Raw genomic sequence first — 13,595 nt, 5'->3', positions numbered from 1 at the left:
CACAGCCAGGGGCAGTTTGGCTGAGTTGATTTATAGCACAAGAAAGCGATGCTTTATCTTTTTTTACTAGGAGCTTAAGATGTGTCTGTAAAATCACTGAAATTGCACTGGAATTTTGGAGATTGTATTTAGCTTGTATCATCTTCTCGATTTGTTTTTCCCAGGGTAAAGAGTTGATTTTAAAATGCAAGGCTTAGCACCAGTCAGTGATCAAAGAAAATTTATAAACTGACTTCAAAACTTAAAAAATCCATAGTGTCCATACCTGTTTACAGGATTTCTTAAGTTTTCATGTAATTGTGATTTCTTGTCCCCAGTTTTGATAGTAAATGTTTTCTTTGCTGAGCCACTTGAATAAAAGCTGCAATTTAGGAAGAGAATTAAGTTGGTTGTTTTTTTCCATAGGATTCTCTTTTCCTTCCTGCTTGCTTTTTGGAAGGATATCCTAACTTTCCATGAATTAACAGCTTAGAGAGTTGGAAGAGGTTTATTTTAATCCTGTATTTAGTCCCTGTTTCTAAGAAAATACTGAGTGGAATGAAATGGCAAACTGTGGCATTTTCATTGGCAAATCAGACACTGAATTTCATGGCAATATTTAATTTACCTTCTGTCTGCCAGTGTGAAAGGGAAATGGAATCTGAGCAAGAGTCAGGTGTGGTTAACTGAGTGTTTGAAATGGTTCCCATAACCTCTGTACAATATAGAGACTGTACCATGAAAGCATTTTAAATTTATATTCCAGAAGGTTTTGGGTGCCTGCATTCCATGAATCCACTTTCCTGCATGTCTGCAAGCTTATTAAAATCAGGGTAAGAAGATTTAATTGCAACTGCTCAGGACTTGGTCATACGAGATTATGGTTCTATTCTTGGCTGCTCCACTCAACATGTTTGTGACTGGCCAGGCTACTTAGGCAAAACACTTCCAACTTGTCTGTCTGAAATTTAGGTTTGCAGTTCATTTCTTCCTTCGGCATGGCTACTTCTTTCAGAGAAGGTTAGATGCAGTAAATCTCATTTTTTGTTCCAGTTGCTTCATGTGAAGTACAAATGATATTTCCCAAAATAGGAGACAGAAGCGTCTTGAATCTTGGTGCAAAGATGTGTTATTGGCGAAATGTCAGACCTCTCTATTCCAGTCTTGTGTCACAGGCCAGTGTGAGGCCTCAGCTTGTGTTAGACTCAAACCTTCTCTCAGGCAAACTCTTTCTAAAAATGGAACACTGTGTTTATGCTGCTGTGCAGAAATGCAGTGGTTGTGAGGCAAGGAGCAGCACAGCATCAGCAATTGCATTAACCAAGCTGCCAGATCTTTGAGAAAAGCAGTTTGTGTTAATGCTGAACCACACAAATTAGGTAACTAGCTGTGACTGCCATTAGTGAAGAATGGTCCTAGTTCTGGTTTTATGGAAATATTTGTGTACAGACATATGAGAGGACTTTCTGCTGTTATGGAATTGTAGTCTGTGTTTCCCTAAATGGAATTGCTTCTTTCTAATCTGAATCCCAGGTGTGTCTGCACTGCAGATGTGAAGTGCAGTTGTATGGCCAAATAGAGTTTTTAGCTGACTTGCCTAAAGGCAACAGAGAGCTTATAGCAGTGTGTTTTCCACACCAGTGTGTTTTTCACACCTGTGCAATGGCTGCATTCAAGCCTGCTCACACTCCCTTCTCACCACACTCAGTTGATGGGAGCAGCTGTTACCAAAAAAATGATTCATGACCAAAATACAGCCAGTGGGTCTGGTTTTATTCCAATGTTTAATACACTCATCAACGTCTTTGTTGTCTGAATTGCATAGAGAGAACTATATTTGAAATGTTTTAGGGAATTTTTTTTATAGGGGAGATAGTAAGTGACTGTTTTTTGTAGATCTGAAAATACAAATAGCTGGAGTAGAGGAGGTAGACCCCACTGAAATAAAGTAGATTTGTTTCTTAAGATTTCCTTAATATCAGGTGGAAGGTTTCCTTAAGATCTGTAGGAACCCCATCCCAGCATCTTTCTTAACCTTAAAAATACATCTTGTGAAATATGTCAGTGGAGAAGAAACTAATCAGTAATGGAGAGAAAAAAAAACCCCAAACCTAGCAATTTTAAATCCATTTATTTTTCCTCAAGCAGAAGAAAGGGATGAGGTTGTAAAGATTCAGGTAGTTTTTCCTGCCTTACAATCTAGATTCCTACAAAGCTGGAAAAAAGGGTCTTGATTAACTTAAATTGTCTCTGGATCAAATCAGTGGGAAGTTATGCAGGCAGCATTTCAGCAACATGGAAAAACTCTTAAAATTTAGCTAGTGCCATTGAAATTAATGATATGTTTTTAGGGCAAAAGAAATTTATTTTATGCTTTATCATCTAGCCTGACTGTAGCTTTCCAACATCTTAATTTCCCTTCTGTTGTGTTTTGAGTGCTTCAGAATATATTTTCAGCTGTGCTGCTGCCCTGGGTGCCCTTTTCATTCCTTTAGGCAAGAAGTTTATGTCAATTCCATCCACTTGTCTGTTTTCTTGTCAGAACAGGTTTCCTTCCCTACCTACTGCTGCAGATCAAACATTCCTGCAGCAGAGCTGGAGCCTCTGTCAGAGCAGGGGAAAGGTTAAAGGAGCCAGCAGTGGGTTATGCTGCCCTCCTGTTCTTGCAGGGTGTAGCAGAATTTCGTTCTTTGGTGAGACAGATATCTGAGCAGTATCTGTTATGAATAGTTTGGGGGAGATGCCTTGCAGAGGATGGACTGGACATGGTCCTTCCAGCCATATTTCCTGCTGTTTCCATGTCTGTCTCACAGCTGAGTCAGAGCCTTGACTCTGTTTTGCTTTGTCATTTGTTCTATGGTTTATTACCCAATGTACAGCCAACCTGATGCAATGGTTCCAGCACTCAGTCCAATTACATGTGCTGACATATCTCAGATGAAGTTTCAAGGAAGCTTTATGTTGAAAGATTTCTGTTATTTTTGATATTTACCCTGGGATTGCAGAAGACTGGTTTTTGTTTTGTTTTGTTTTTCCTTTGGTGATAGTAGTAGTAGTAATAAAAACAGGGCTTTTTTTCCTCCTCAAATCTTATTATGATATCTTGGCACACATTCCATTCTCAAGCCTCAGGCTCTGTTGTAAATTTAAAATAGTATTGATGGTAAAGGGATCATAGGATGGCTTATATAAATATTACTTTATTCATTCTCTCCAACTCTCCTCAACTATGCTTTGTTGCCTTTCCCTATCACAGTAAGTCCTTGTGCTTTTTGTAATCTGTCTCCTTCTCAGTATTTGTTCCACTGCTGTTCTCAAGTGGAAGGGCAGAACAAGTTCCTTGATTTTGCCTGTGCTTCTGTGTTTGTTGTTGCGTGAGAAGGCCTTGATCTTTCCTAGGATATGCTTACAAATTCAACATAAGATAAAAAAATTATTGCAGTAGCTTGTGATCTTGAATTAATCACCTAGACTGGAGGTCAGGGAGGTTACTGTTTTCATCAGAGGAGATTGCAGTCAGTCTCACTTGGGTGCATGTTAATGTTTTGGGGATCTCTGCTGAAACTTGCTGCTGTTTTTAGGTGACCTGTGAGTTATTTTACAGCTGGGACTGCCAGGTCTGGTTTTACTCAATTAAGTGATAGAAATGCCTGGCCTAGCCCAGCGCTTAGAAAAGTTTGGGTGTGTCAAATGAGTTAGAGCTGTTACGGCTTATGGTCTGGGATTTTCAGTGCAGTGCAAATAACTGCAGCCAAGGATCATTTGCAAACGCATTGCCAAGACTTGCTAGAAAGTGTAGGACAAAATATGTCCTTGCCATCTGCACCTACCTGAGATGGCTGTCTAGAGTTAGAAAGGAAGGAATGCAACAAGGAGAATGGCAGCTCTGGCCAGGGACTGCTGTCAGCTCCAAGTCCACTTAAAGCCATTGCAGAGGTGGGGTGGAACAAGCCTTGAAGTGACAGCTCAGCCAGGCACCAGGATGTGGTGTCATAGCCTTGATTAGAACTGACATAGATGAGCACATCACCTTTAATTGGCCCAGCTCGTAATTGAGAAGATCTGTTTTGATCAAATGGTGAATTTTAGTGTCAAAATGTCACAATATGTCTTATTTACTTGGGCTGGGTAAAGCTTTGCCCTGGAAGAAGCTGCACTGGAATGAACAGGTACTTTCCAGCTGAGGGCGTTCTCAGAAGGTGTCTCCCGGGACCAGCAGCCCTGTGTAGGTTTAGTGTTGCCATAAAAGCCCTGAAAATCAACAGAATGCAGCTGTTTCCCTACCACTCCCTTGTGCCTACCATAGGCAGGGCAATTTTGGTATTTCCAATTCCTTACCAGGGAGTCCTGGGCTGGGATGTTGGAGGGACATCTTCTACATCCCTTTCTGCTGTGACATGGAGATTTTGCAGGCTTGGAACTGTGTCATTTTACTTTAGAAAACAGGTGCCAAATAGCTGCACTCAGACCATGTGCCACATCATCTTCTTTTTTTAGTCTTCCTTATCCTTTTTGTTTGGCATTTACCAGTTTTCCTTCCAGGTTAATGGTTTTATTGGACAACATCATCAGGAGGTGCTTTGAGAGCATGTTGGATAAACAAAGCAAACACAACACAAACCTAGCTGAAAATTCACCTTTGTGTTAGCAGTGCAAACAGTGGAGATCTGGATGGGTGCTTATGCCAATCCCTAATGCACCCTTAACATGCTGCTTTTAGGGCTTGGGGAATGTTTGCAAAGGAAGAGAGGAAATTGCTGTTTGTAAAGGTCACAGGTGATAGCAGAGTAGTGCTGTGATAATCGTTTAAAGAGGGATGTTAACAGAATAGGCATTGATACTTGATAATACTGTGGCATTTGTCACCTGGCCTTGTTCTGCTCCCCTTCTGTGGGATATTCTGAGTTTTTGATTTCCCTCCTGGTGCTGCCTGAACAAAGGGTTTGTGAGCCAGGGGAGGTGTTGTGTAGGGTGTCCTACACAGTGACCCAGAAGAAGCTGAGCTAATACTTCATGCAGACCACACTGTGGGAGAGACTTTCCAAGGATGATCCCCAAAACCTCCTCCCAGTGTGTTCTCCTCCGTGGAAAAAGAAGGCCAAATGCATCGCAGCACTTGATGCTGTCTTGACAGAAAAAGAATTTAGATTCTGAAAGATTGTTTCACACTGTTAATTTACACTGCTTGGTAAAAAAAAAACTGAGAAAAGGACATAATGGGTGAAGGAATAGAGTCCTAGGAAAGGATATTAAGAAAGTAGTGGCCAAAAAAGTGGATCTCCAGAGAGGTTCACAGGATTATAAGAATGAGAAAATTGCCTTTTTGCCTGTTGAGTGATTGTTGCCCTGCTGGTCAGTGCAGTTCAGCATGTCTCTAAGGTCTTAGCCAGGCTGTTCCTGCTGTTGTTTGAAGGAATTGTTACAGGTCAGGTGCTGTACCTGACTCTGTTGGCTCAGGTGTTGGCACAGTGTCTGAAGGAAAGCTGGCTTGCCCAAATTCTGAAAGAACAAAGGGGATTCCTGGTCAGACTGTGCAGTTCCAGGAAGCTCTGTGGTCTGGGAGCTGTCCGCTTCTTTTCTGGATCAGGGTCAGAGTTCTGACTCTCTGAACTTTCTGCCTTTGAGGGACTCAAACTGAAATGCAGCGAGTGAGTTTCTCCACCTGTTCAGCTTGCTGCTCCCTCTACACTTCTTGTGGATTTATGAGAAGAGCCAGGTTAAAATCCTTTCCCATCCTTAAATAAAAGCTATTGTTAACCCCAGCAAATTTAACAAACTGTTTTGAAGTGATGCCTTTCAAGTAGTTGTGCTGCCACCACTGAGGAGGCAGCAAAGGGAGTCATGAAAGCAGAAATCAGCACACTGATGGGAATTCTAGGAAAAGAGGCTTCAAATGATAATTATGGTCCCCAGGCCAGTTTATTGTACCATAATTACCCTAATGAAAGTGACCTGAGGAGCCTGGAATCTAGGGAAAGCAGTTGATACCAGGGGAAGAGGGAATTCTTTAGCAGCTGTGATTCTTTGCAGAGATAAACCCAGAGATACAGCTGTGTTCCACACACTCACTTAAGCCCCACTGACATCCCTGCTCCCCAGTAATTGTTTTCTTGAGCTGTGGATAATTGCAAACACTCCTCTGTGGTTTTTATTCTGATCCACATATTCTCTGATACCTTTTATTCCTAAAGCTTGATAAGAGGGCTAAGAGGTTGCCAGGTAAAATGAGTTTCAGGACATCATTAGGTGGTGCTTCTCCCATTGGAGCATTCACTGTCAGAAGAATAAAGGGAAGAGTTAAGCAGAGTAATTGTTGTTTCATCAAATTATGTATTAATTCAACCAGACTAATGCACTGTAATATCTAGACAAGCCTTATAATTGGAGATAGTTGAAACAAGCTTTTAGCTATTCATGTGCTCCTGCTCTAAGTTAATTTCACATCTAAACCATTAAGCAAAAAAACCTCAACCAAAACAGCAAATCAATAAGAAACAGGTCTTTGTTCATTAAAGACATCTTGAAAATTAGGTTATTTACAGAGATGGGGGTACACGTCTTCAAAAGCTTGGGACTGATTTTGTCTCTTTTTCAAAATGCATGCAGAGGGTGAGAAGTCCAAGACACTGAGATCTCTTTGCAGAAGCACCTTTTTAGATCAAATAACAATTGTGCAAATCACTTGATCAGTATTCTGGACTACCTCTGTTCCAGTCTATTCCATATGCACCCAGCACAGAGGAGCAGGATTTCACCTGGGAGTCTGCAATGAAGGCCAGTGCTTTCTGGGTTATATTAGGAAGGAAAATGGAGCTTTGAATATGATTCTTTGAACTCTCCCTGGCTTTTGAGCAGCAGTTTAAATGCCCAGAAGGAAGCACAGGAAGGGAAAGGAGAGGGAGACTCAAGGCTCTGCCTGCTTTGCAGCCCTCTCTGGTTGTTCAGCCCCTACCTGTGGATAAAAGGGGAGTGATGTGCCAGAGATCTGCATTCCTAATTTCCCTGCTGTTCTTCAGGATGATTCACACCACAGGAGCTATCATAGAGAAAATTAACTCCATCCCAGGCAGAACCAGTGCAAAACCCTGTGGCACATGTCTGCAGCTAGTTGTGGCTTATAAGAGAGTCTGCAGTCCCTGGTGCAGGGAAGGATTTAGCCTTTTTTGCTAATGGGATCTTTCTAGGGTCAGAAGTGTTTGAATGAGCAAGTTATTGTGGCATAAGTGACTTTCTGACTGCTGGCTCTGATCTCTCACATTGGTTTTATGTATTAAAGAAAAATCAGTGTGGCATGTACTTAGTTGTGATGGTGATTAATTTCTGATGATCAGCTTATGTTCTGAGGTACAGCAATTGGGTGTTAACCTAAGTGTCCAAGAAATTTCATGTGCTCATTTTCTGGGTTTGTACCTTGTACTACTTCTTCAACTTAATTCTTAAACAGAATTTCAAAATATGCTGCTACTTGTACAACAGCACTGTGTATATGTTTGTGTGCCCTTTATGAATATTTTGCCAGCTACTTAAAGGTTAGCTGCCTTTAACCATCATGTTATTAAATATCCCTACAGAGATAATATTAATTTCCTACAGAGAAAATATTAAAGCTTGTCCTTGTTCACTGATGCAGAATAATTTTAAATGAGTCTGACTTCATTATTTTGATACACTTCATTTTTGTCTCTGTGTTCCTTCAGGCTTCTGACTTGATTATCACCCCGGCCACGACATTCAAGGAGAAGCCAGACCCCACTGGTCTGGTGTTTGGAACTGTGTTCACTGACAATATGCTGACAATTGAATGGTCCTTGGCTTCAGGATGGGAGAAACCCTGTATCAGGCCTCTAGAGAACCTCTCCATACATCCAGCTGCCTCAGCCCTGCACTATGCTGTAGAAGTGAGTAGTACATTGATTTGGAAACCAAATGTTTTTTGTTTTATTAGCTATGGAAGCCACAGCTTTGTTATACAAGGAGTATTACTGCCTTTATTTCATTAATATTGAGTTACATCTTGTTCTGTTAAGTGGTGTTCTTCCAGAGTAATTGCAGTATTTACAACAGGGTTATGTATAACACAGAGGCAGCTTGGCCTGGGGGTGCCAGCACACTTAAGGTCCTAGCTTAGGGAAGGTGAGCTCATTCTTGAGTGGTGATAAATTTATCTTAAAAACCATTCTTGTTCCCTGACAGTGGGTTGGTCCAGTTACTGTCTCTGATGTGTGTCAGGGCATCTCAGAGTAGCTTTAATCTGGGGGCTGAACATGCACTCTGTACAAGTCACTTGCAGCTGGTTTAAAGGTTGGTAGCTTGGATTGCAGGACAGGCTAGGCAGGTGCTTGTTTGAAACTCTGAACCAGTCCCTGGAGCTCAGAGCTGGATCTGATGCACTCAGTGTATACAAGTGTGTTTGAGGAGAACAGATAGCAGGGAACTTTGGGAAGTGGGATGTTAGGCTGGAAACCAGCGTGGTTAAAGTTTCTGTGCTTAGCTGACTGTTACCCATAGCTGCCTTTGGTGCCTGCAGAGCAGCTTGGGCTGTGCTCACACCTATGGGAGCCCCAGCAGGGCACAGAACCTGAAATGAAGCCCTCTTCTCCCAACTCTGGGTAGGTGGGAGTGTCTCCACCACAGTCTGTGGAGTTGCTTGTGCTGCTTTTATTATTATTTTTCCTTTTTTCCTTTTTTTTTTTTTTTTTTTTTTTTTTGTATTTTAACCACTTGTACAGGGGAGGCTTTCCCTGCTTGTTTTCCCTGAGTTCCTGCCTTCATTTTTATTTTGACTGATTTTTTCCTCATCTAGTCACCAAGCCTCCAGAGGTCCTGTGTAAATTACAGCAGGCCCTGGGCCTGAGGCTGCAGCTCTTGATCTGCCCAGGAAGTCAGAAACCACGCTGGAGTCCCAAATCTGTATTTCACTCTTAGTAGCACATTGCTTTAATGCTTGGCCTCTGGCCTGGTCTGAAATAATTGCTAATATGAATATGCTCTTTTTTTTTTTCCATTTTTTTTATTCTTTTACCCTTATTGCATCACGTTTCCTCTAGCCAAGAGGACAGAGAGAGGAGAATCTGGTGTCATTGCTGTGGCTCAATGAATACACAGTGGGTATAATGAAAGTGATGAGTTTGGCATTCCCTCCCCTTTCTCCTTGCCCTCCATGATGCAGTGTGCTAATCTGGATCTGCTGAACTCCAGATCCAGCTCCTGTGATGTACAGGTGTCAGATAGTGCTGTTCTCACCCCACTGTAGCAACCAACCATCAAGCAACCACAGCAGTTGCTTTCATTAAAGATGAACATTTCTGGAACACATCTCTGTCTCCCTTTTTTAATGAGTGGAAGGTTTTACTGAGCTCTGGAAGATGAAAAGTATTTATTTTTGGAGAAAAAGATTTAACATCTTGAGAAGGCTTTGTGTTTCAGTAATGGTGTGATTCTTACTTCTGTCAAACCATTGATCAGCTCTTAGTAGTGACATTCCTCCCTTTTCCCTCTCATTAAAAGTTCTGTGAATGTGTTTGGGAGAAGGGTGGGGGGATAAAAAATGTGTTCTGGGATAAGAAAGTATCATTCCAGCCTTGTGCTATCAGTTAGTGACTGGCCTGGTAAAAACCATATCAAAATATCAGCTAGATATCTGTAATATATGTAATGATATCTGATATATGTAATGCTGTTCTTTATTAAAGACTTTTTTTTTGGTGGCTACAATGTCTACCCTAGGAACAATTTCTTTTTCAAAATTGTGCCAAGCTTTTAATAAGGCTGGCATTGCCATAGGACTAAGACAGGTTTGGAAGGCAAAAAGTTCTGGGTTCTAATTCTGGTTCTGCTACATAATTGGCACACAGCCTGAGGAAAATTGCTGGGATTCCGCAACCCAGTTACAACCCAATTAAAATTTGTCATGTGGAAGGACCTAGCTCTGCCATGGAACTGCACACAAGTTTTCTAAAGATTGCATTTCAGTGATCCTTATGGAAAAGCATAGAATTTGATAACAGTGAAACCTGAAATACTCTGTTCAAATTACTTGGTCACAAATATAGGATTATTTTTTCCGAATAAAAAAGCTGCCTGTCTAGACTTCCAACCACAAGGGATGCAGTTCCAGCCACTTTTTGTGGAACAGTCAGAGAAGGAGAAGCCTGAGGAGACTGACAGCAGTGATGCACTTAAATTCATAGAAATTACACTGAAATTTAATGTACAAAGAAATGCTTTGGAAGATTAAATTCTGAGAATGTGACCTCTTGTCTGTAAGCATAAGTGAGCCTTTAATACTTAATCCAAATAAGAGCTGTGTATACATATATATTAATGTGAGCTTATATAGTACATGTGGTTTCTGTCTATAAGTATAACCAGAAATTACCAGTCTGTAGCTGAAAATAACTGGATATTTGGTGGGTGTGTTTTTTGATGTGGTTAGGAGATGCTGGGAGAGCATTGATAGGGTAAGGGTTTCTGATTGTCAACACCAGTTGTCTGGATCCTGCAGTTTGATGGGGTAACTATGTTTAAATTTCCTGTAAAGTATATAGAGAAAATATTTCCATGTATTTTATGTTTAGAGTAAGGCTGCATCTCTCTCATGCAGGCTAAATCCCATTCCACACCATAGGGGCATAAGGGGGAAATAAGTGACCAGCTCCTGCTACAACTACAGCAAGAACTTTACAAGAATTCTCTCCATTACCTTATTCTATACTTCCTAACAAAGATGTGTTTTGGCCAGAGCTGTAAAAATAATTAACATATATATAAAACAAAATTCTATAGATGCCTTATGTAAGCAGAAATGCTGCTTTGACTCAGGTATCAGTCAGTATGTGAGGGAATCGTTAAGTCAAACACATGCTACAAATTTTAATTGCTGTAACCAAATTATGAAAAAAAAATTGAGGTTCTAATGAGGAATTATTGATTTTCAGTTTTTAAATATTGATATTATTGAAGTTGATATTACAAAGATGACCTGCCTGTACTTCAGATAAATCTGTCTCACTGGGGTGTGTTGCCAGAACTCACTAGTTAGCATTTTGGTGTTCGGGTGCTGTGAGCAGGAGGGTGAAGCTTTTCTTTCCCCAGCTGGCATGGATCCCCAGGGGTGAGCTGTCTGAGTCACTGTGTGCTTTCTCCCCTCCCTGGCTCGTAGCTGTTCGAAGGGATGAAGGCGTACCGAGGAGTGGATGGCAAAATCCGCCTGTTCCGGCCCACCCTCAACATGGACAGGATGGTACGGTCAGCGCTGAGGACAACCCTGCCAGTACGTACCCAGGGCAGCTCCTGCTCCTTCAGACAGCCTCCTCAGGGCAGGTTCTCACTGTCACAGTGCACATCTCTACAGCTTTTCACTGGCACTGGCAGCGTTTATCAAACACTCTTTAGTCCGATAGCACAGTCAGACTTTGTTAACAGATCTTACTTATTGAAGGAAACCCTTTAACTGATTGTTTTAAAATCAGAACAGTGATGTTTTGCTGAAATCAGAAACAGGGTGTTTTGCTTTCATTGTTGCCTCCCTGCTGCCTCAGAGTGTTTCTGAGGTATTATTGTATTTGCAGGGTGCCCCATGCAGGAAGGAATGATGGATCTGACTCCATATTCGCAGAAGGCTAATTTATTATTTTATGATACTATATTATATTAAAGAATACTATACTATACTAAAGATTACAGAAAGGATACTTACAGAAGGTTAAAAAGAGAATAATGAAAACTCGTGACTCTTTCCAGAGCCTCAACACAGCTTGACCCTGATTGGCCAATAAGTCAAAATAATTGACAGCAGAAACCAATGAAACACATTCCAAAGCAGCAAAACACAAGAGAAGCAATCAGATAATTATTGTTTTCCTTTTTCTCTGAGGCTTTTCAGCTTCCCAGGAGAGAAATCCTGGGTGAAGGGATTTTTCCAGAAAATAGGACAGTGACAAGGGATGGGTGCTGTTCTGCATCCATCAGAATGGTATTTGCATGCAGGCAGCTGTCTGATTTGCTCTGGTGCTGATGTTCTCCCTTTTCTTCTTTACACTTTAGTTAAGTTGTTCAGCCTCTTGAGTGCCTTTGGTTTTTGTCATGCCAGTAACTTAACACTGCTTTTAGCAACTGTATCTTGGCCAGTGAACTTCCTCCCAGACTTGTTAGCTTAATTGCTGTAAGACCTTGGGAGCTTTGGGAGACTTGCTGGCCCTTGGAGCTGTAAAGCAGAGCACTCTCCTGTAGAAGAGGTGGTGCTGTATGCCTGGCTGAGCTGGCTGCACAGGGAGTTCTCCACATGCTTTGGAGGCAAGAAGGGTCAGTGGCTCCTTTTTGCCATCTCAGGAGGACACTGTGGAGCAGAGGAGGTCGCTCAGGATACTGCACAAAAAGGCACAGTAGCTAAAACCATGGGATATTAAATTCTGTAAGGAATGAACCCAAAGAAGATGTGAACCTCTGCAGTGTGTCAGTGTTGCATATCCTGAGTAGGTATTCCCTGGAGCATGTGGATCTGTGAGGACCACAAAGTGTTCCAGCTTTATTTCTCCATTTGTTTTTTTCCCTTTCTGTTCTTTGCCAGACTTTTGACCAGAAGGAGCTGTTGGAGTGCATCCGTAAGCTTGTGGAGCTGGAGCAGGAGTGGGTGCCCTACTCAACCGATGCCAGCCTCTACATCCGTCCTACCCTCATTGGAACTGAGGTGTGCAATATTTTCTTTCCCTTTTTTTTTCCTTTTTGTTTATTTAGGTACAAGGCAAAGCCCTCCATCCACACAGGGCAATACTCGGCAGTCAGTAGGTGACAAGATGAAGTTTGAAGGCAGATTGGTTTTGTGGTTTTACTTGGGAGTCCCCAGCACGAATTTAAGGTTGACCACAGTGCCACTCAGTGGGCACACTGGCTCAGAGCACAGAAAATAAACGGAGTTTCCTCCCACTACTCGAGGTGGGAATGGAGCAGTGCTTGTTAATTGGGGTTGTGCTAAAAGGATAGTTGTACCTGACGTGGTAATATTAAAACCCTAATAATTCAGAGAGAAGATGATGGATCACAGCTTGCTGTGTACATTTTGTAATTTCAAGTCATTTCTGAACAGAGAAGTTTTTGGAAGATTTTACCCTGTAAATTAAGATGTCTCAGAAGAAACACTTTCAACAGAGCTAAGGACTAGTCCCTCTGTCAATTATTCTTGAAAACTAACCTTCAAAGGGGCTCCTTAGCAAATAGCTGTTAATGAGTCCTCTCTGAGTTTCATGTGTGAGTCATTTCTGTAGCGTTGATAAAGAAACAGAGTTTATTTCATTAAATCCTTCAGGGTGCTTTTTTTTCAGCAGTAGCAAGAGAGAAATATACAATGGTAGAGCATAGGACAAGGAAGCTAAAGAATGTAGGTTCCAAACTATATAAACTAAACTACTACAATATCCCTATCTGTAAGTAGTTACCATAAGTGAGCATTTTACATTTCACACAGGTTCTAGGACCCCATTAATTTAATACTTTTAAACTAGTTGCAGATTTTCAGATTAAGGAATCTCCACTCAGTGACTATAAGGTACTGATATTAAAATTTGGGTGTTTACCCCAGGTTTTGTTTTTGGAAATTCTTTTGCTCTGAGCTTTGTTTC

At 41.4% G+C, this 13,595-nt stretch overlaps 1 protein-coding gene across 3 annotated transcripts in view; it reads left to right on the top strand.

Annotated features, from left to right (window-relative positions):
• BCAT1 (branched chain amino acid transaminase 1) overlaps window positions 1-13,595 on the top strand; it is a 54,239-nt gene that overhangs the window by 22,104 nt on the left and 18,540 nt on the right. For 2 of the 3 annotated variants that reach the window (XM_058805024.1, XM_058805026.1), the window contains 3 exons: window positions 7,677-7,877; window positions 11,141-11,251; window positions 12,548-12,667. In XM_058805024.1, the coding sequence (XP_058661007.1) occupies window positions 7,677-7,877; window positions 11,141-11,251; window positions 12,548-12,667 (432 nt within the window). The remainder of the gene's footprint in view (window positions 1-7,676; window positions 7,878-11,140; window positions 11,252-12,547; window positions 12,668-13,595) is intronic. The other variant, XM_058805025.1, reaches the window with a different exon arrangement.

This window comes from Ammospiza caudacuta, chromosome 5 (assembly GCF_027887145.1).
Source record: "Ammospiza caudacuta isolate bAmmCau1 chromosome 5, bAmmCau1.pri, whole genome shotgun sequence".
NCBI classification, from domain to species: domain Eukaryota; kingdom Metazoa; phylum Chordata; class Aves; order Passeriformes; family Passerellidae; genus Ammospiza; species Ammospiza caudacuta.
Note: the sequence above shows the minus strand (reverse complement) of the source record. Positions and strands in the feature narration are given on the sequence as shown.